Consider the following 22,501-nt stretch of genomic DNA (forward strand, 5'->3'; position numbering starts at 1 on the left):
CATATCCCCAACATGATACAACTCACAACTCACAAAGATTCCCGCCTAAGTGTACTTATTGTGTTTGCGTTGTACTTGCATTCAATACCTTTATTGAATGCAAGTGCAACATTGCAACGGGTTCTCTCCTTTCCCCCACTTTCCCCCACACGTGAGGGCATTAAGTATACTATAAAAATCCCTAAACAAAATAATTAAATGTCAAATATATGCAATATAATGGGGATATCCACAAAACATAAACACAAAAATATGTGATGTAACTCTGTGGTTAATTGAAGTTGCATGTGATAGTATCATTCAGATCAAAGACTTCCTGTCTTTTTCCGAGTTCTGCACTTTATCATTTTCAGTATTTAAGACATGCTATAGCTGGTCACATTTTAATGCTTTGCAACAGCCTATGTTTAACTTCACAGAGGATCATTGTGCTTAAGTAGATGTGACTTACTGAGTTCAGATATGCTGCCCACACAGGTGGCTAGCAGTGACTGTTCCAGCGTCCTGAGCTCCAGTTGGGCATAGGCATCCTCCCTGCAGTCGACAGACGTCTGATGATTCTCCGTGTAGGGACTGAAATGGGCCGGTAGCGACAAAACACCTATGACAGGGAAAATAGGCGGGAAAAACATGTTCATGATGGGTACATATTTTTTCAGAAAACCAAACCAATATCACCACTGTTGCCACAGAACAATTCTAATATGATATGACTACAGGTACAGGGTGACAATAAAAGGTTTGCTTGGGATCATTTATTAAAGGCACTAAAGGAGTCAACCCCACCAGCATCTTAACAAACTCACTCAAACTTGTTGTTAAGACTAAGATCCAAATAGACAAAAAACAAAACTATTGTGCAAAACAATATGTATGATTTGCAATTTGTTTTCACAAGACAATATATTTCAATAAACACGTTCTTAATTATAACAAAGAACTTTAAAGAGGGATCAAATTGTTAATACTCCCAAAATCCTTGGAACATTAAATACTGTGGGAAAAGACTGGTTCTCAAGAGTTTATAGCATTCATGGCAGTGGAACAAGACAAAATAATTAATTTTAATGCTACACCACAGGGATCTGCTGAAATGAGGGTCAGTCTCATAAGGGATTATTACCTTCTCATATGAAATGCTTTAGATGCTGTTATCCTCTCCCCAACAAAGGGAGTATAGTATACGTATGTAATCTTAGAAAGAACACAATTTTAAAATTGACAAAGTAGAGCAAGAATGACCTACCTAAAAAAAAATCACTATATTAGATTAAACTAATGCACCCTTTGAGGCAGCTTTCCCTCTGAATTGAATTAAAATACTACGAACATTGTTGGGGCTCAAAGGCAAGCGTCTGGTGGCCGGGCCTTCACCCATTGGGCAAGGCCGGCCATAGCCCGAAAAGGCAACGTGCTCACCACCTGTAGGAGTGGCCAAAGGGGTCGGGTACGTAGTGAGCTAGGTGGCGGCCAAAGGCGGAAACTTTGGCGGTCCGATCCCCGGCTACAGAAGCTAGCTCTTGGGACATGGAATGTCATCTCTCTGGCAGGGAAGGAGCCCAAGCTGGTGTGTGAGGCAGAGAAATTCCGACTAGATATAGTCGGACTCTTCTCTACACACGGCTTGGGCTCTGGTACCAATGCTCTCGAGAGGGGTTGGACTCTCTTGCACTCTGGAGTTGCCCACGGTGAGAGGCAAATAAGCTAAATGCTAAATAAGCTACCCTTATTGGGAAGTGTGTTGAATTGTGAGTGGTTTGTCTCTTTACGTGAATTTTCTCATGATGTTCATTTCATGATCCATTTGGTTTTATGATCCACCTAATACAAAGACGCTCATCAACAACATTACAGCCTTGAGCAGCAACATAGTGCCAGTTGTAGACTATCTCCACCATTAGTGCATATCTTTATTTCTCTGTAAAAGATCACTTCAACAGTAAGATAAAGTAAAGGGCATACTGACCATAAATCTACATGGTATAGATGATGTGAGCTATAGTGTTCAACAGTCAGTAGTAGTAAGTACTTCATTAAAACATATTAATGTTTTCACTAGGCTTTACAAGATCAGGATTCTTGGGACAAGTCAGAGAAGTAGAATTTGCATACACCCAAAAGAAAGTAGAAGAAGAAATGGAAGAAATAGTAGTTTACTCTTGAGAATTAATGTGTGATTAATCCCTAGTTTAACATGTTGCATCTGCCAAAACAGAGATTTATTATTTATTACGGCACCAAAAGGCGCAATAACCGACCAGGATTCTACCTTTGGCCACAATGTGAGGTGTCATTCTAGTCAAGGTAAGATATTTTAAGTTAAAAAGATACATTTTTCCATCATTAAAAGTGGAGTTATTATTATTATTATTTAATAATAATATTTATTTATTTATTTTTAACAAATTATTGACCAATCTAAGGTGTCGAAGATTAAGATTGCTCACTCTCTTTAATGATGACGATTTTGGAGGTACAAGGTTTTGGTCCGATGCCAGCAATATACAAGTCACACCTGAGTATAAGTCGCAGGAGTCGGACCAGTGTCTGAAAAATATGGTGCTTGACTTGTGTAATGTTTATTCAGCATCAACAGAAGTATTCCCTGGCCACGCGTGTGGTCAATTTGCGTCCCATAATACCGGTAGTCTTTTTGCATCTTGATTAAAAACTCCAAAGATCCTGATGACTCTTCATAGGCTTTGACCAACATTGAGTGGTGTTTCCAAGTCAAAACACACGACAGCAAAAAACAGCACAGAGCGTCGATGCCTCTGATACCACTAAGATCGATTCTCAAACATACTAAATAAATGTACTGTATCTGCAGCACCGTATTAGAAAGGAACATGTTGGTATTGATTTGCACACACACAAGTGACACGTAAAGGACAAGATCGGCATCTTCATAAAGCAAAAGAAAGTTCACACAACAGTTATATATTGACAGGTAGCTCATTGTGGTTGTAATGTCTCATTTCGTGGAGCCGATCAATGACGTCAATGATCAGATTGGCAAACAAAGACATTACAGCCGATTACAACTATTGGGCCACTAGAGCCAATCATATCGCTGTAAAGTCTTAGTTTTAACCCTGCTAGAGTAATACTAACTCATACAATGAGGTCTCCTACAGAAGTGTTACTTCAGCTCTCTGTGGTGCCCCTTTCTCGCACTTTCCATGTGCAATCCAACGTGTATGTGCTGACTCCTCATTCCAAAACAAAAGAATTGGCTGTCTCTCGCAGAGCGCTACCAACACAAAGAACATCAGACAGAAAAAAAAAAAAAACACTTTCCTGGGCACAAAAGGCACAAATACTGACAATGTTTGTATTTCTCTTCTGTTACTTGAATATTTTATTGCACTGTTGACATCAAGCACACACACACACATGCTACTAAAGCATCTGGACCTCTAAAATGCTTCTTTAACTGTCTGAGCTTTCAGTTATAAATTGGATTAGATTAATACTTGGCCGCTGAACACTTTCCTGAACTGCTTCACCCTTTAATTAGATTAAGTTCATCACATGAAAATGTATTGCAATATTTTCAAAGAGATTACAAGAATAATTATTGGAAATTGTCTCTTACTTGCATTGGTCAAAATGTGTGTAAAATTAAAATGTGATTTTGGACATGTGCATGAATACTAATGAGAGTGAGCACTGACATGACACATTAATTCACTTGTCTTGCAAATGTAAAGAGTATTCAAGAAGATAAAGTTCTTTCATTGAGATTATTCCCTGATTATGATCCTGAATGTTAAAATAAAGTAGGAGCATGTACCACCACATTCTCAAAAGTTCCCACAGACCCACCCTTGTTTTACCACTAAAGCTGAGCATGCGTCATCTGGACCTGACAGAGGTTTACAATTCAAGCGGAGCCTTTCGCCAGTTCAACCACTATTAAAGGAGTATCAACAAACAGAGGACTTATAATACACAAGACAGTGAAATGATGTGAAGGAGGAAAACCTTGTGGCTATTATGGTTTAATTATTGAGGTTGACCCGAAAAATGCCATGTGGGAATCATGGCTACAAATCATAGCTCAAACATACCACAAACTCATGGTCGTCCCCAATCATCAAACTATCTCTGAAAAACATACCGGTACATAAATTTCAGCCAAGCTGTCACTCACAGCACTGACTAGCAAACTGCACTAAGGCCAAAACGCAACATGTTTTCACGCTTTGATTCGGCTAAATGTTTAGCCAAACCACACTTTCACTTCAGCACAAATGTGCCTCGATGAGTTCCGTCAAACAGCTAACATTTCAACATGGATTTCATTTTCTTTTGTTCAGACCTTGGCTCGTTGATTTCATGTATGTTCAGCTCAGCATTGAAGAAGGTTTGTACATGTGCTAATGTGTTTTGGCGAAAAAAGGACATGGTTCGCTTTGCTCAAAGAATGTGTGCGTGTATACAAACACACAACTGTCTGCCTTGCAATAAGAACAGCCTCTTCATTCACTACAGGGTGGATCAGAAAGCCAGGAAAGGGGCTTCAAAGTCGCTTCCCGTAGCGCGAATGGGGCCATTATTTTGGACAAGGAAGCTTTAAGCTTGCTCCTGTGTGGAAGGTGGATGATGGAGAATGGAAAATCCCTCAATAGTTCACTTTTTAACAGGACTGTTATTCCATGTTCTTTAACCCACCTTGACCCAACATCCTTGGTCAGAGAAAATACACAAACACACACCGTTGACTTTTCCTGTCGGTAAAGGCTCTCACATCTGTTTTGTAAACTTTTAATTTCAACCATACCACTGTGTTATCAGTGTCTTCTCAGAACTCTTTTTTTTATTGGAGGCACATCTTAAGAGTGTAAACAAGTTGAGTGGGAAATGTGGGCATGTTCAGCATGTGGTTACATGTGGACTCTATGAGTTGGCGCTATTCGCTACATAGTTGTAAACAGAAGGATTCACCATGTAGGCCTAAAAAAAAAAAGTGTTTGCTTGGCCTGGTGGGTCCTCCTTATGATCCTTATCTAAACAGACTTCAAATGGGACAGAGGGGCATTTAGGAAGCCTACGTGGTCTATTAGTGCTGGGGCTAAAAATAATCATCCGCTTGAAAAGTAAACACGTCTACAAACTAAACGTATCGTTCTGGATACAGAGAAGCATTCATGCATTGAATTACCTTACACTTACGGTTTGGATTGAAAGGGCAGGCACTTTTACACCCAATCATATCATGTACTAGCACTCGTGTAAATGCCTTTAAGATGATGATAAGGTCTGCACAATGTCCCCAGACACCTGACATGAGTCATGGGTCAGGGACAATGCGCAGCTGGAGTTGAAAACACAAGTGACGCTATCAGCTATGAAGGAGGAGGTTTCCCCAAATGACTAAGTTAAAACACCTACCGGTACTCGCATTGCCAATCACTGAAAGATGTCAATTAACAGGAAGCTGAAAAATAAGCGGTTCCTAAGTTTGGTCTTTGTAAAAAGAATACATATTGCGAATGTGAAAAGTGTGGCTCATAAATTGGGATTCATATAACCATAGAACAGGGGTGCACATAAGTGGTGCACATGAGCAAAATTGCAAAACTGGACGCACTGGACAATTGTGTTTTTCAACTCTGTCACTGTACAATTGCATAGCATTGATTTTTCTTTCTTTCTTTTTTCTTGGGGGTTGGAGTTAGATTTCTACTGTGCCATTTGCAAGCTACTTACTCAAACAAACATCTTTTGAGTGAACAAAATTAATGGAATCATTAACTGATTGTTCTTTTCTCAGTTCAGTTGAGCTCAACTGAGGTTGATGGGCCCAAAAAAAAGAGCACCAAACAACAACCTCTGATGCTCATTTTAGAAATTGACCACAAATGATATTTGCACCCCTGACCATAAGTAAGGCCATTGGCCCAGAACAAGACAAGCGCACACGATGGCGATGAAGCACCATACAGGGAGGAGGTCCGAGCACTGGCAGCTTGGTGTAGTGACAACCACCTCAACCTCAACACCAAGAAGACAAAATACCTCATCATTGACTTCCGTAAGACAAAGACCACATCACACACAGGCCTGAGAATCAATCGGGGAGAAGAAGAGCGGGTCAGCAACTACAAGTTCCTCGGATTGCACATCTTAGAGGACCTGAGCTGGACTGTGAATACCACCCACATCATTAAAAAAGACCAGTAGCGTCTCTTTTTCCTGAGGAACAAACTCCCCTAACGTTAGTTGACACATTTTTACCACTGTAGAATTGAGAGTTTCCTGTCCTACGGATGTAAAGTGTGGTATGCCAGCTGCACGACATCCGAGAGGAAACTACAGCGGGTCATCAAGACGGCTCAGTGGATCGCTGGTTTGCCACTTCCACGCCTGGAGGAGATCCACTCGACCCGGCTCTTCCATCGGCCTACAAAGATCCGCAATGACTCCGCCCACCCAGAACACGCACATTTCTCTAACCTCCCTTTCGGTAGACTCAGAGTCATGAGAGCCCGCACCAACAGGCTGCAGAACTGTTTTTTCCCCATGGTTGTGAAGAGACTGCTGCAGGGATCGTGACCCCCCCAATCAGCAGATATACACACAGCTAACTACCCTGCAGCTTAACGGACAATATTACATGTACAGCATGCACACTGGACCTGCACTTTATTGCCTCTTTTACAATTTTAGTATTTATTATTTATTTTTATTATTATTATTTCTCTGGTTAATTATGTCTTTTAACTTGTATTGTTGACCATAGAGGATTATATCTGGATCTGGAGGTTAATAAATTAGATTTTATTTTTGCAACACATTGTAAAAACAGCTAACTTGCCATTATTGATGAATAAATTAGTTAATCTAAATGCAACATAGCAGGCAGTTAAAAATACAAATCTGCACACACACTCACACATACGCATGCGCACATGCAGGATGAGATTGGATTTGCCATGCATGCCTTTGGTTTCCCACAGTCCTGAAAAATATCATATAAGCTCCTCAGCACAACTAACCTTAATCCTAAACATGACTTCAAAATCCCTTCTTCAAGCTCTTACTTTCTCCTTCTTTCTTCCAGACTTCTCTGCCCCCCGCTTTTCTCTGTAATCATGTTTTATACAGTTTACATTCCAGGCCAACTGTGGTGCCTGTGGCTATCTGGTCTCATTCAAAAGTCCCTTCTTCCATATGTGATGCCACTTCACATCGCGTGCAGCAAAGGGACAGAATAGCACCATTATTGGATCACATCGTTTTATTGGTTTCGCTAGTTTATTGTCTGGCAAATGGGCATTAAAAAATATACATCAAAAGGTTGGTTTTGTTTTTTCGTCTCATGAAAACATATGGTGACTATTACAAGCATTAGTCTGCAATCGCAAAATCACACACACAATCCGTCCTTGTACAACAATCCAGTTTTAATGATCAGATGATGTCACCATCCAAAATGCTTCCAAAGAGCTACGCTTGACAAATAAAAAATATAATTAAAATGGAAAATAACTGGTAAAATTCATGAATTAAAGTGTGCATTTTTTAAGTCTACTTAAAACTTTACTGGCCACAAGAGTCTATTGTTTTATGTGCCCTTGCGGGACCATGCTACACTCAATAGTTGGACTCTGTAATAGGCACAAAGAGCATAATTTGTTTGTGAAAATGAATTTGAACAAATTGTTCCCATCCCATCAGTGATTCTCTCCTTCTAAGCTGATCATCAACAGAAACAACAGAGAAAGACTGCACACTCATTGCATCAGATTCTATTTTCATCCATTTCTTGCTCTCGCTTCCTTGAAATTTCCTTGGCAAGGTAAGGCAGATGACTTAGCACATGCTGTTTGTTTACACACTCAGGTAAATCAGTTCACAAAATTCAACTCAAAGCACATCACACTCAATCCTCTCCAACTTTTACAGCCGGCTATAAATTCAGTCGTTCTGCCATAGCTCTTATAAACCAGTGAGTTGTTTTGATCCAGAGACTTTCAAAGGACTGAGATCCAAAATCATGGTTGCAAATCTAAAGCAGCTTTCTACCGATTAACATTCCATGTTGGGCACTGGAGAGAGCAAAATGATGACGCACAACACACTGAGTCAAATGAGGAAAATAAACTATGGCTACTGGGGGCTTGTGGGGGCTAGGGGATCCTGTGCAAGGATTATGACTCACCGTTTTAAATACCCCCCCTTTTCCCCGCTGTTCTCGCCAAATAATATTTGGAATCACTTTCATTCCAGAGTGGAAAAGAAAATTAGAAAAAAACGATCATAGGGTTGTCCATTCACATAATCAAACATACTACTCGGCACTACTGTGCATTTTCTTTTCTTTTTAAGGTGATTGGGTGGTCTAACGTGTAAAACCCATAAGACCAGTGGTTCCTAACCTAACATTTTCTAATCAAAAATAAAATGTGATTTATTTGTTTGTTTATTTTTCAAATTGAATACAAAGGTATAAGATTTACTGGTGAACAAAATGAACAGAAAAAGTAGCCTGTCCATCGAATCTGGCTCTCTTCACCTTGAATTCAGAAAGTGTTGTGTCTTGTGCATGCATCTTAAGGACGTGTTCCTTGAGTTTTGCTACACAGCTAGTAGTGCTGGAGTAGGCCCCAGAATTGTTCGACATAGTTAGTATGAAGGGATTAAAATAGTAAAGAAATCACACTACGAGCATGTACCACCACAAGTTGACTACTGAACACACCAAATTCCTTGCAGCGCAGATAAGCCAAGCAATGTAGCGTGAGTACCTGCAGCCAATGACGGCCAAGTGGGGAATATCATCATGAATCAAATATTTGAGTCGGATGAGTGTCTTGACCGTTATTGGCTAGAAATGTTCATCTTGTCTTCTACTTCTTATAGTCACATAGTATTTTAAAGATTTTTTTTTTTGGTTTACCTTTACTAGTAAAGGCGGCAGTGGACGCTGAAACTAGTAAATGTAAACAAAAAAAACTTTCTTGCCTTTAAAAAGAAAAAACCTGTGACTGTGTGTCTTGACCTCCGGTCAACACCTAAGACTGACTCACTGAACTCCTGGGGTCCGATCGAACCCAGGTTAAGAATCACTGCATTAGAGAGTAGGGGTGTTAGAAAAAATCGATTCGGCAATATATCGCGATATTACAGCACGCAATTCTCGAATCGATTCAATATGCGGCCGAATCTATTTTTAAACATCAATTTTTTATGGAAATTATCAACAAAACGTCTTACTTAGAGTTAGGATTTACACATTAAGCATAGAAGAATGTTATATTAATGGAACATTAAGCCTTAATATTTTATTTCAATGCTGTTTAAACATGACACAGACTGCAACCTGTTTGTTAAATGCAGTGGCTCAGTTATAAGCCTGAATTTTCAGATACATAAATACAATTTCATAAAATCTTACAGTGTACATGTACAAGTTTACTGATTTGTATTTTCTAAATTTGAGTTAAAAAAACCCCCGCTATAATCAATTTATAGATTCGTATCGGGATTAATCATATTGAATCGAATCATGACCTATGAATCGTGATACGAATCGAATCGCCAGGTACTAGGCAATTCACACCTCTATTAGACAGGAAAACATGGGGTCAGTGTGCATTATTTTGCAGAAACACACAGTGAATGGACAAGCCATTGTGGAGAAAGTTGTTTTGTCTGTTATAACAAATAGACCACACATACCATGCCATTGTTAACAACTGTGAAATAAAGAAAGCACACAATACTAGGGCATGCACAAGTCATAACATCAGTTTGGCGGAAAGGGTGGGCAGGGTACCTCAGATAATCTATCTTTATATCAATGTCAGAATAGAATGTGCAAGAAACCACACAAGGTGCAATAAATTAATGGACCACCCACCCTCTTGCATAAAAAGGTAGCCTACCCTACTTGTGCACTGGTCACTAAGGAGTCACCCAGTGCACAAATCATGTAACGAGTCATTCTGGCTGATGACAGCAATGTACAACTCTCAACAGTGTGCGTTTGTCTGGGAGGGAGGGAGTGACCTGGTTGTGTATAGGAAGTGTAGTATGCAGTAAGTGTAGTCCTCTCATTCAACAGCCTGCAACACCCATCTGACACCCAAGGGGGTTAAGAGCTCACCCCCTGACCCTCACTCACACCCTATGCAACACACATACATGCACACAAGCAGGAGGGGGTGTGCCCACACGTCAAAAGGAGGCCGCTAAAAAGGACTGCGCTCTAAGCAGATTTGTCCCGAGCTGCCCCTAAAAGCGTCACATCCAGCACACAACAAAACACATTTATGGGAGCCTATTCTGAGAAAATTGGTGGCAGGTGTTGATTACTTAAACTCATCACACGCACTAAAATGTTAACAAGCCCTATTGTCTCAAAGCACACATAATCAAACAGCACACTAAAAGTTGCAGTGAATGGTGATAAGTGTTAGTGACTGTCAATAGGGACATGTATCGTATCAACCTCCCTTCTACCCAGTAGGCTTCAGGTTCCCTGTGACACTGGAAAAGATAAGAGAATAAGAAATCAAATAGATGGAGAGAAAGATGTCCTTTAATTGATTCATCACTCGACACTTCTGGAGGAAAGTATTGGTTGACTCAGATACACAAATGCGCTTTTAGTGGTTGTAAAAACATTCATCTAGAACAAGGCTGGTAAAATTATCACTGTCCCTTCATTGAGCTTCCTGTGGAAATGTGAATTGTCTGGACTTGATTGTGAAGCACAATGAAAGAGAAGGAAGACTTAACACTGAAACAACAAAGGCACAAAGGAGATAAGTGCCCACCAGTGAAAATGAATCATGAGGATTTGAAATGGCCTTCCGTGCTGACTTGGCATTTAGGAGATGGGTCTCAAGAATGTTCTGTCTGATGGACTCTGCTTGCTGAGTGTATCGACTGAGTGAATAAATGTTTACAATGAGCTAGTTATGGCAAATAAGAATCAATAGTTAGTCAAAGTTTTAGTGGAGGGAAAACATCTTGGCCTTTCTAGTGCCTGTCATCTTGGCTATTCAGTTCTTAATTAATAACACAAACACAACTGTGCTGTGACTGTAATTTGACATGTAAATAAAAGTAGTGTACAGTGTGTGAGGAGTATGTGCTTGATCTTCTTTGAAGGTGACACATGACCACACATTGTGCAGGCCAAGCATGGAAGCTGCCCAAAACAAGTGAGGGAGGGAAGTATATGTGTGTTCCCTCCCAGTTGTCCTTCCAAGTGCTCAAGGCAAGTTTGTCATGTTGTATAAGGTCATCACAAAAACTTCAGGGCTAATTTCTGTTAGCTGTTTTTTGCAACCCTGCTTATGCCTCCGTGTTTGATGACTTGTGTACTGTGTGACCCCTTTCCATGTGGACCACCCACTCCATCAACAGATGGAAAACAACAGTCAAGGAGGACAGAAGGCAAAATAAATCAACTTGACTGCTACCTGTCTCCATCTGCACTTCTCTCTCTCTCTCTCTCTCTCCATGTTTGTTTTAACAACAAAGCCTGAATTGTTCAGCTCTTCAAGAATTGCATGGGATGTCAAACTATTTGGCCTTCAAAAGATGAGAGCTGTGTATTTTTGTGTTAATGCATTTCTTCCTGAACATGGGGGAAATACCCTGTCAATTTACTTGAACCAGTATTTCCCACAATGCTCGCCAAAGCCACAGTGGTTAAATAATTGTTGAGGGTAAAACTCTTTCAAAAACAAAGAAATGCATGCCCTGGCACACCGGCTAGACTCCACATATTGTAGAAAGGCTACATTGTATATTGTCAAGCCCATCCTGTACAGATATAATTAAAGCTTGAGATGGAAGTGCTGATCGATCACGGCCACACACACCACTTATGCTTGCCTGTGTTATAATTGAATGCAGAATGAGACAACATGGGAAAGCTTACATATTTTGGAGCAGTACAGTAAACCCACTCTTGACTGATATGTGCTAACCACCATAAACATCGTTAGTAAAGGAAAGCTAGTGAGATGTGCTAGAAACATTTGAGCCCCCCCCACACACACACACAAACCGTTACCCTATTCATAAGAACCAGAGAACCCAGCAGATGCCCTTTAAAGGACTGGTGCATTTTCAATGTGTGTATATGTAACAGGTTGGTGAGAGGGCCATTCGAGGCACAGTCACATAGCTCCTGTACAAACAGCCCACTGAGTGACAAGTGTTTTCATTCTTCTTCTCCCACTGTTGCCTCTGTCTGGGTGTGATGATGACGGTTTAGAAGCATGTGTTGCAGTCATCACTCTCTTCATTCGGGTGCATTTTTGCAGCCATACCCTGCACAGTTTGTTTTTTTAGTTTTATTCTGGCTCTTCTAGCTTGTTCTTTACAACAATGGGACTCACTTTATTGCTCAGGAAAACATGTGACCAGGAAGGGTTGAGGAGAGAAGACAGGCTCACTGGGAATTTCATTCAATTGTATCCGAAGTTATCAGAGTCATAGCGTAGTCATAGCCCTAACATTGAATAACAATTTCCCCGTTAGCCTGTAAAGTTATTGTGTTTCCAGAAAAAGCACAGGGTGATAATTAACGAAGGTACCTGTTAAGATTCTTCATCACCACTTAAATAGGCCCCGCAGCAGTCTTCGCAACAAGTACCCTGAGATTGCAGCGTACATCTAAAATCAGGCTGTTTGTGGATAATAATGCCTTCCCCAGCTGCATAAGAGCGTTCCAGGCAGCAGCAGCCTTGTGCCGGAAGTCTACGGCTGAGCCTTGGCCACTGGAGGCTTGGCAGAATGCAGCAAGATGAGTGCAGAGATGAACTCAGGAGGGAAGACAGAAAGAAGAAGGGAAACAACTGTTTGGGGGGGGAAGCAGTCTTCCTGCAATCTGATTTTGAGACTGAAAAGACAATTTCACAAAGAAAAAGATGGTGGAAATACACATGCCTGTGCATGAATAGACATGACCTCGTTGCACGAGCCAGCAAACCGCTGACCTCTCTTTGCAGCTCCCATCACTAGTTGGTGTAATTATAGGCTTCAAGAGCAGAAGTCTACTACAGCCAAGAACCACAAGGCAGGTTCACAACTTTGCTCTGTGCCTATTTGGGATTCTGTGCTGCCTGTTGTTGTTTCACATGACAAATACAGAACGGAAATAAAGAACGAACACTGGATGGATGATTTGTATTTCAGGGGTAACACAAATGAGTGTCATCTGGATTCATTAATTGATTATGAAAACTTACAGCCTCCAAGGTTAAACAAACATTGCCCTTGTGTTCCCTCAGTGGGAAATGATGACATTTCAAGACATATGTTCAAAACTGTGAGACATCACATTGTGGAAGGAAATAATAACAGGAGGAGGGTGGACAGGGAGCAGAAAGTGATGGTTCTGAGGGATGTTTTTACAAGGTCAAGACAGGAGAAACGGTCTCTGTTATAGTCAGTTCCTCTCAGCATGGGGGTGGAAATGAAAACTATCCAGACATTGTCATCATCAGGAATGGTGCTTTCGGTTTTTCACTAACAAGGCACCGTATCGAGGTTGAGAAACAGTGCTTGTCAACCTGCATCCTGGGGAAAAGGCCTGTTAAAATGCTGATAGGATACTGATGGTGTAAATACCTTTCTATCATTGTCTGTTACTTATCAGCCTGTGTCTCTATCTTGTTTTTTTGTTTGTGGATACCCACGGTGCAATCTAAGTCTATTCAGACATCTTTGGACAGCTTCAATGTTATCACAACTATTATAGAGGCACTTGAAAATACCTACTGAAGTTTGGATAGGTCAATCTTTCTGTTGGCTCCACACTGGATCCACTCTGCAGACTACTGCATCATAGCAAAGATTTCATTTAAAAAGCAGAATAAAATGAACAAATGTTTATATGAAACCAGCGAATTTTGTTAAGGCTAGGCACACATCCACAGCTTGTCTGGTGTCTGTGTTAACCAGTTGGGTGGGTGTTATAGTATTTATGGCCTCCAGTGACCTCTCCCCTCCCCTCAGACCACCATATACTCCTCACACATCTGCCCTCTTTAACTGCTTTGGACGTCTGAAGGCTCCATCTGTGATGGAATAAATGGGGAACTCCTAAAAAGATGACTACTAACAGTGAACAAAGCATGGAATTGTTGCTAGGTTTGCGTAATAGCAGAAAGTTGTAACGCGTGTACGTACTTCTCACCTTCTGAACGAGTCAATGCAAAGAAACTGCCAATACAACACCTTATTAACAGCACCAGTCATTTACAGTGCACGTGTCACTCCATTTTATGTACACATCCCCTCATGTCACACACTTGTCTAGAGGCAACCTAGGTGGAAACTTTTTTTTAAGTTGAATGCATACAGTTGTGCTTGTCAGTTTCCTTGGGTATGTAAACATAACTGTAAATCTACAAAAGCTAAATGTCACTTAATGACACAAAACTGCTATGAATTGTCACCAAAATTAACACACACATTTCTACTCATGTCAACTTCAACCTCTGAAAATATCAAAACAATTGCCACAGTAATTAAGATTTTATTGGCATTAAGCTTTTATCCCACCTTATAGTGCGCTCATACGTTTACATACCATTAGGGTATGTAAACGTTCAAGCACAACTGTACTCACAACTGCTAATGTACAATTAAAGAGTAATGAACATGCTGCTGACCATTTGCTATCTTGGGCGTGGAAAAGGGTGCACAAGCATTGAGGGGGCGCTTTAGCCATGCTTAATTTAACTGCTGTCTGACTTACTTCCTCTGCCTCTTAGACACACTACCAGCACAAAGTAATCTGAGATAATGATAGACACCACTGCATATTCGGAAAGTCACATCTCCTAATCTTTATGCCACCTTTTCTTAACATGTGTTGGATTTTGTCATCGGGCCAAGGAGAGATGAAAAGGTGTTTCGGTTCCAACATAGAAAGGGCAGGTTTTAAAATATTGCTGCCATAAAGAACTGTGGGTAGTACTGCATGTCTCCTTTCCTTTCTTAAGGTTGGTTAGAAGTAACTTTTCCTAAATATGGCTTAAATGGTGCATCCTGGTCTTTCCTAAGCATGTTTAGATTTCAAAGGACCTATCCTTTAAGTAGTTCCAGGCCACCTCACTCTGATAGGATAGGAAAGTAAAGTTCCTAAGAAAAGTTCCTAGGCAAAGCCAAGAATTCAAAGAGGGACCATGATCTTCTAGAAAAAAAAAAGTTTATCTTCACAATGATTTGTCTGTCTAACAAGAAACCCAACAAGAGAAATGACTGTTTCTCTGGACACCCACAAACAAAGCATCCTTTCAACTATGTGAAATTCCAGCACATACCGAGCTGCCAATACAGTATTTTTTTCAAGCTTCTCACTCCACCCGTCTACAATTCAATGGGTAGATTATGTCAAAGCCAGATAATAAATTTGGATGCGCATATTTGAAATAAATGAATAAAATCATTCGGTAACCAACGGGTTGTGTGTTTATAGGTGTTTATTTTGGTTTGAGCAAGGTGACCACGTGAAGTGGATGTGCAGAGCAGATCACATCAGCAAAGAGAGACGCGGGGCTTTGGCTGAGGCTGTCACGTCTGTTTTCCTGTGGCCACACATGTTCTCCATATGGAGGTGCTCCTTCCCTCCACTAACCACAACGAAATTTGTGCAAGTTTTACTGTACCGTGCATGGTTTTGGTCTAATTGTGCTGTGTGTGTGTGATGCTGTGGCTCTTAATTACTATGTGCCTATCTGGTTGACGTTGACCCAACAGGTGATGTTTTGGAAAGGTCTTATTGGTTTGCAGTGAAGTGCATAAGGGCAATTATGGGAAACTCTGCTGTGGTTTGGGAAGTTGGGAATGTCCAGGTGTGGAAGCACAAAAGCAGAAGAATTGCATTGCTGGTGCATTACTTTAACCCAATGTGGTTTGGGTATATGGTTGACATTAGAACGTGTGTAATAAACAGAATTTAAACAAACTGCTGCTGGTTCAAAACAAAACACATACTGTGTGTAATGGAAATAGAAGTGCACAAAGAGGAACAATAGGAAATATTTTAAGAATGATCATATAGTGGCATGGATAGCTTCTTAAGTGACATTGCATCTGCTAGATCCACAAGGTTGCATTACAAGGTTGAAATGCTGTGGGGGGGAAACATTTTTGAGAAAAAGGAGCTGCAATGTCCTCATACGTCCCCTTGAGCCATATCTGGCATCAGAAATTGTACAGTGTGATCCAGACTAAAGCCTTTGAGCTGGGGTCAAAATATGTCTACAGTTTAAGACCGGATATGTGTAGTATTGGGACACGTGGCAATACTACCTAGTACCTTGATCAGGTATATGGGCGATTACAACGTAGAACATTAGTAGACAACATTATTGCACACAAATTGTAGAGATATCAAGAATACAAAATGACTCACGCAAAAAGACTCCTGTATTTTCGGTTGTTTTTTCTTCTACCAGGGATGGGGGTTGTAAATTAGCATTTGCTAAACTCTGTTTGCGCAACATCAGCTGCAAGCTTTGCTTAGTGTTTATGTCTAATTGCATTGTCCCTGTTAAATAAACTAATAAAATGAAATTACTTTCTTACATTGTCATCTTTTTTTGGTCTCCCATTTTTAAGATCTCTGTGCGCTCTTTATCATGTTTAGAAGAGTTTTGCCATGTCTACATTGGGGTATGCAACCTTGTGGCGTCTTCTGCTATCAGTAAAAGCACACGCTAGAAACGCCAAAAGCTGTGATGACTGGAATACACGCATACATTGCAACCACGCACATATTGTCCCTTAGCTTACCTGTTATAACGGATACTTTGCTGATTGTCATATTTACCAACAAGTTAACCTTTAAACATTGTGACTAATCCGCCTGCTTGTTTATGTTTTTGTCTCTTTGAATCTCGTTCCCAAATCTCCTTGTGGAAAATCAATTTGCAAGCATTTTGAGATGCTGAGGAAATGGCCTTTAATCTTCATGTAAACAAACTATTACTACGACTTGTAATTATTCCACAAAGTAAATACTTAGCAGGTATGAGAAATAGACCACTGCTAACCATCTCTACTTCCCAAGATAAAAATGATTTTGTTGTCCTTTACAGACATTTTCAATTTGCACACTGGAACAAAATTGTGTTCACACCACGGTTGGGGAGAAACGAAAAACATGTTTGTTTTACACTGTCCCATAGTTTAACTTCCACCAGTGTCTAAATGTCACTATTTGAACATTTGCAGAGTTTCTTTCCATGTATATTGTCAAATATGTTTCTGTTAACAGCAGAAAATAAGATATTTTGTTCATATCTGGAATCCAAATAATACAATCGAATGTGATCACTGTCAGCTTAGACCTACTCCATGTGTACATGTCCATATGCTAATGAATGTTATTGCATGTAATGGGATCAGAAAAGGAGTGGGCCGTGTGTCGAACAGTGCTGCTACAGAGGAGTGTGTTTACTTTAGCAGTGCAACACATCTGAGTTGTTCTGCCGTAGCACACTGCCTCTCTGATTCCACTGAACAAAGAAGTCTCTGACTGACAGCATCACAAAAGCTCTCTATTGCAACGATCTTAAAAAAGAAAAAGAAAAAGGTAATTGGGAAAGAAATCCCTTCTGCCACTTGGCTGATAAACCTCCAGAAATGAATGAGCTTATTATAGCTTTGGATGAGAGTGACCACAGCGCACACAAAGGCGCACACTGCTACATAAACCCAACCTGGAGAGGATAACTTGGGAGACACTGCTGCATCTCTCCCTCAAATGTATCCTGTCGTGTCGCCGCAGCTTCTTATAGCAGAGTCAGTATGACTCCAACAGATTTCACCAGAGAGCACAGCAAGGGGTTATTACATCCAGTTCTCGCTCAGACAAATGTGTTTCCACTTAAACTATAAACTCTGTGCCACCCCCCACCCAACCTTCTTCACTTCCCTTTCATCGGATCAAATTATCTGTTTGTATAGTTAACGGGCTCTGCGTTGACTAGGACTGACTTCAGATTTGCACATACACACATGCAGAAAAGCTTGCAAGCTAAGGCCAATAAAACTATGATGATTGACGTTGGCTTTTGTTTTCTAGTGGTTTTACATGTAATACCGCATTCATTGCCATTTTTAAAATTGACGCTTATAATTGCTGCCACAAAAACTGCTACATCGAATCATATGATCATCATGCTAACCACATTCCTCAATTAAGTTATCTCCGTGCAATATAACTGGGTGTAGCTGTCACTTACTTGAGCAATGAGGGTTTTTTTACGACAGCAGCTGAGTGTGTTTATGACAGGTATAGGGTTTGTTCTGCCTATTTCTGGGACTGGATTGGTCCCTTCTCATTAGGTGGGTTTCCATCCACCTATTTTTATTCACATTTTCCATTAATGCGAAAATAAGCCTGAATAAAAATGCTAAAATTAATGAATAAATAAAACAATTTCAAAGGTCTAAAATTTGCAGAAAAAACAGTTTTTACACTTAAAGGAGATCGATTTGTCAGTGTATCGAAAAAGGAGCATGGCTATGGAAGCAGGTTTTGGGAATAAGCGATGACATGATTGTATATTACGTCACACCATACATATACATATCGGAGTCACAAAAAATGGCAGCGGATGATAAATTAAGGTACGTTTGCAGGAACGAAGAAATGTAAATATATCTGGAATTAATAAAATAAGCGAACATTAGCCGAGCGGGAAAGCCTGCCTTAAAAAGCACTGGGGGAAACACTGTTGTTATATTAATGGCATTACAGATTTGTCCCTTTTAATTAAACAATGTTGTCAACTATAATTATTGATGAATGCAATCAAAAAAGATGATGACAACCTGTGACAACCAAGGTTATTATGAGCCAAAGATGCATTTATTAGACAATTGTGTATCAATCATTCTATGTGATTTGGCTTCAACTTTGAAGATCTGCTACACATGCCCCCGATATAGGGCTCGATGAAAAAGACATGCTTTTATACTAACACAGATGGCGACCCTGTGAATGTCAAAACAAATTCCGTGTGCAAAGTGGAATGTAGTATATTTGACATGTTGCAGCTGCTCTACCCAGCATTGTGAAATTAAAAGTTGAGCGAGAAAGTGAGATCTGTTGCCACTGGCTATATATGCATGAAATCATAGAACGGATGCCACACTCTAAAGCACAGCAACCCTTTTGGCCCATTGTGAAAGCCACGACTCCTAACCTCTGACACTTAATGGTTTCCTGTGAATGAATCTAGTTTGCGGAATTATTATGACCAACCCAGATGACAACACAGGTGCATGAAGCTTTGCAGCCTCCGGGTCACCCTTCAACCGCCTGGTTCCAACCCTTGTTCCCCTATTAGCTACCCAGGCTGAAAATTCACTCCACAGGATTGGAAAGATTGCCTCAAGAACCAGAGCCAGGGTGATGTGGTAATGCACACTAGCTGCACAGTTTCCAATTTAAACAAGAAAAGGAAGCCCAAAACCAATGTGGGCTGCACCGAATAAAACTCAGTTCACTGTCATCCAAGAATTTGTCATGAAGGGCTTAATCAAGATGTATATCTAAGGACGCTTTTGAGACGGTTGCCACTTTTTCAGTTCCTCTATTTGTGTCCATTGCCTTTCTGTAGCTGTCATTGTCAGCGTTATTCTTCCGCCCTCATAGTGATTTACTGTAAACTATGATGTGAACCGTGACTCATTAAGCTGAATTGCGTTGGATGGAGCATAACGTCATCAAAATGAAGACTGACATTTCCTAGAGACCCGCGGCGCAAGTAACAATGTGATGAGCACTGAAAATAAACAATTACATCACAAGATAAGAGACGTAAGCCCGTGATTAAGGGGATTTTCCTGAACCCATGTCTATATTGTCATTGGTGCTGTCATACCTCAACAAATCACGTGTGGTTTTGTATCTGTGAAGGCTTTCTATCTCCCATGAATAGTTCGGAGCCACACAAATACCCGCATATGAGCACAATAAAAACCATGTGCAAAACAGCAATTCAATGAGTCTGTGTTGTTACAGCTGGGCCCAGACCAGAAGCCAGCGCTAACAATGACATGGATTTTCAGTGCGCAAGTCGCTATGTAACTTAAGAAACATAACCAACATAACTGTGTATAGGCAGTATTTTAGGAGGTTTATACTTGTATTAACTTCAGTTATATGGCTTGCAATCTGTCTGTAAAGTTATTCAAGCAAAATACTAGATTGTTGTCCTGTCAAATTTGAAGCATGTTGGACACGCGTGTATCATGCAACGGCTATGTCACCATTATATTAAAGCCATGATGTTTTCCGAAATTGCATATGATCTCGATTCCAGATGTGCAGAGTAGGGCAGTGTATTTTCAGAGTGCTGGTTTCCCCATCTGTGTGACTGACCACAGTGCTGGGATGTTCTCCTTGCCTCTTTCTCCGCACTGTTCCCACGCCGCCTTCTGGGCTAAATACATACTTTGGAAAATACTGAGCAGCACAACATACACACGGCTATCATCCATTAATCAATGCCTTTTTGGTACCTTTAAAAAAAATAGACAGCAGAAACCATTTTTGTTAGTCCCGAACTAAACCAAAGTTTATTTATCCAGGTCAATGTTGCATGCTATGAATACAGTACTCCCTTTCAGTGAAGTCCTGCCTCTTGTACAGTAATGCACACACACACACACACACACACACACACACACATCTGAGTCTCCCACAGGTGGAGAATTGGCTGACGGTGGAGGGCAGTGTAGCATGTGACACTGTGTCGCAGTTGCCAGTCAGCTTTCAAATGCAGTTTGCTATACGACTAGTCTGTTGTGTATATAATAATTTAAATTTGAACTGTAACTGACTGTTTTACATTAGCAAAATGCATGAGTAGCAGCATATAATTACAAAAACTATTTGAGTGGTGCTTACTGATTGCCTACTGATTAAATAAGGAGTTTACTCGACATTTGTATGATCACAAGGATCAATGATTCCCTTTCCATTGTCCATTAGTGAAGCCGTTTCCATTGCAAAATGCTCCATAGTGCTATCAGGAGGACACGCCATGGCAGAAAGAGCTCGTTTGTGGGGAAGACTGAATGCCAAATGGATTCTTTTCTACAATGGTACTGCACAATGAGTTCAAACTGTGCTGTGGAGCCATTTGAACGCAGATAAAAGGCAGACAAAACAAGTTCAGGGTCGACATGTGTACAACAAGCGCATGCATGAGTAATGAATACGATCCTGGCACATCCCAAACAAGTTACTCTAATGCACTCCCTGTAGACAAGAAGAAATAAACAGTTAAAGATGAAATGGATGTGAATGCATGAGCAAAGAATACCAAAAAAAGATAGAAGCAAGCACAAGACAGGCAAGAGGGGAGTTTTCAGAATTGTTATTGGAGCCCTGCAAGTCATTGCTTTCTTAAGGACTTCCAGATGTGAGCTTGCGCCTGAGAAAGAGTTGGCGAAATGAAGCGAAATAAAGAGCAAGGGAGGAGTATTTTTCTCAATGTGGCCTTCCGAGTGATCAGCAGCCTACCCTCCCATTCATGAATTATCATGTTGAAGGCCAAAAAGTAGATATTTGCTTTTAGAAATAATGACTGTTGTGAGGACATCAGCAAAAGCAGACGAAGAAAGCGGGTGGCTGTGGTCTGACTGTAAGGGTGTGGGGGTGTCAGGTGGTAGAATCACGGGCCTATAAAAAGCTGGGGTGGTCAGAATAATGGTCTGTTGTTATAACATATATGGACAGAGACACCCACAGACACATATGTGCGCAGGCGCGTGCACACGTCACTAAACCAAGCAAAATAGGGTCAATCCAAACCCAACCAAAAGACATCTGCCTGAGTGCTGAAACCAGACGCTGCTCTTTAACTTGTGTGATTAAACAATAATTACTCACAGCAGGAAGTACCGATGAAACAAATATGCATGCGTAAGAAGTTTGATTGTGTAGCGGCAGAAGATAGTTCATTGCCAATCGATTGGGCAATTAAGAGTGTAAGCAGCATTAACCTCCTTCCTACTCTCCCATCATGCATGGATGGCGTGCATACTGGCACTGGAATTGGAACTGTACAGTGACATCATGGTCAAGTATATGTCACTTGCCCTCTTTGTGTTTTATGCTAGTGTACTGAGCCCATGTGCCCCAGCATTTGGTTTAGCCCCTCTATGTTCGGCTAAGCCAGACGACCCGCACAACAAAAGGCCATTGTATTGCAATCAAAAAAAAAAAGAGCTTGTAGCTATTAGCTATATTATAAATTGACTCAAAAAAGTATTTAATAAAGAAAACAAAGTCTAATTACTGAGTATATTGTCAAAGAGGAAGCTATTAGGGACCGAGTAAGTTTCACAGAAACTCTGGTCAACATACATAGATGCATAGTATGTGATGTCATGTACTAGCACATAAGCCATTCAAACGTATCTAGATGCACCAAGGAAATTGTTGTTAGATACAATATATGTCAATATTATATAATATACATACATTGCACAATCAGCT

The 22,501-nt window shown here is 40.5% G+C and overlaps 1 protein-coding gene across 2 annotated transcripts in view; it reads right to left on the bottom strand.

Annotated features, from left to right (window-relative positions):
• Positions 1-22,501, bottom strand: part of abtb2b (ankyrin repeat and BTB (POZ) domain containing 2b) — a 38,546-nt gene that overhangs the window by 13,614 nt on the left and 2,431 nt on the right. For both annotated transcript variants that reach the window (XM_086074564.1, XM_086074565.1), the window contains exon 2: positions 452-601. In XM_086074564.1, coding sequence (XP_085930690.1) covers positions 452-601 — 150 coding nt within the window. The remainder of the gene's footprint in view (positions 1-451; positions 602-22,501) is intronic.

This window comes from Leptonotus elevatus, chromosome 4 (assembly GCF_054856555.1).
Source record: "Leptonotus elevatus isolate MCC_2025b chromosome 4, RoL_Lele_1.0, whole genome shotgun sequence".
Lineage (NCBI taxonomy): Eukaryota > Metazoa > Chordata > Actinopteri > Syngnathiformes > Syngnathidae > Leptonotus > Leptonotus elevatus.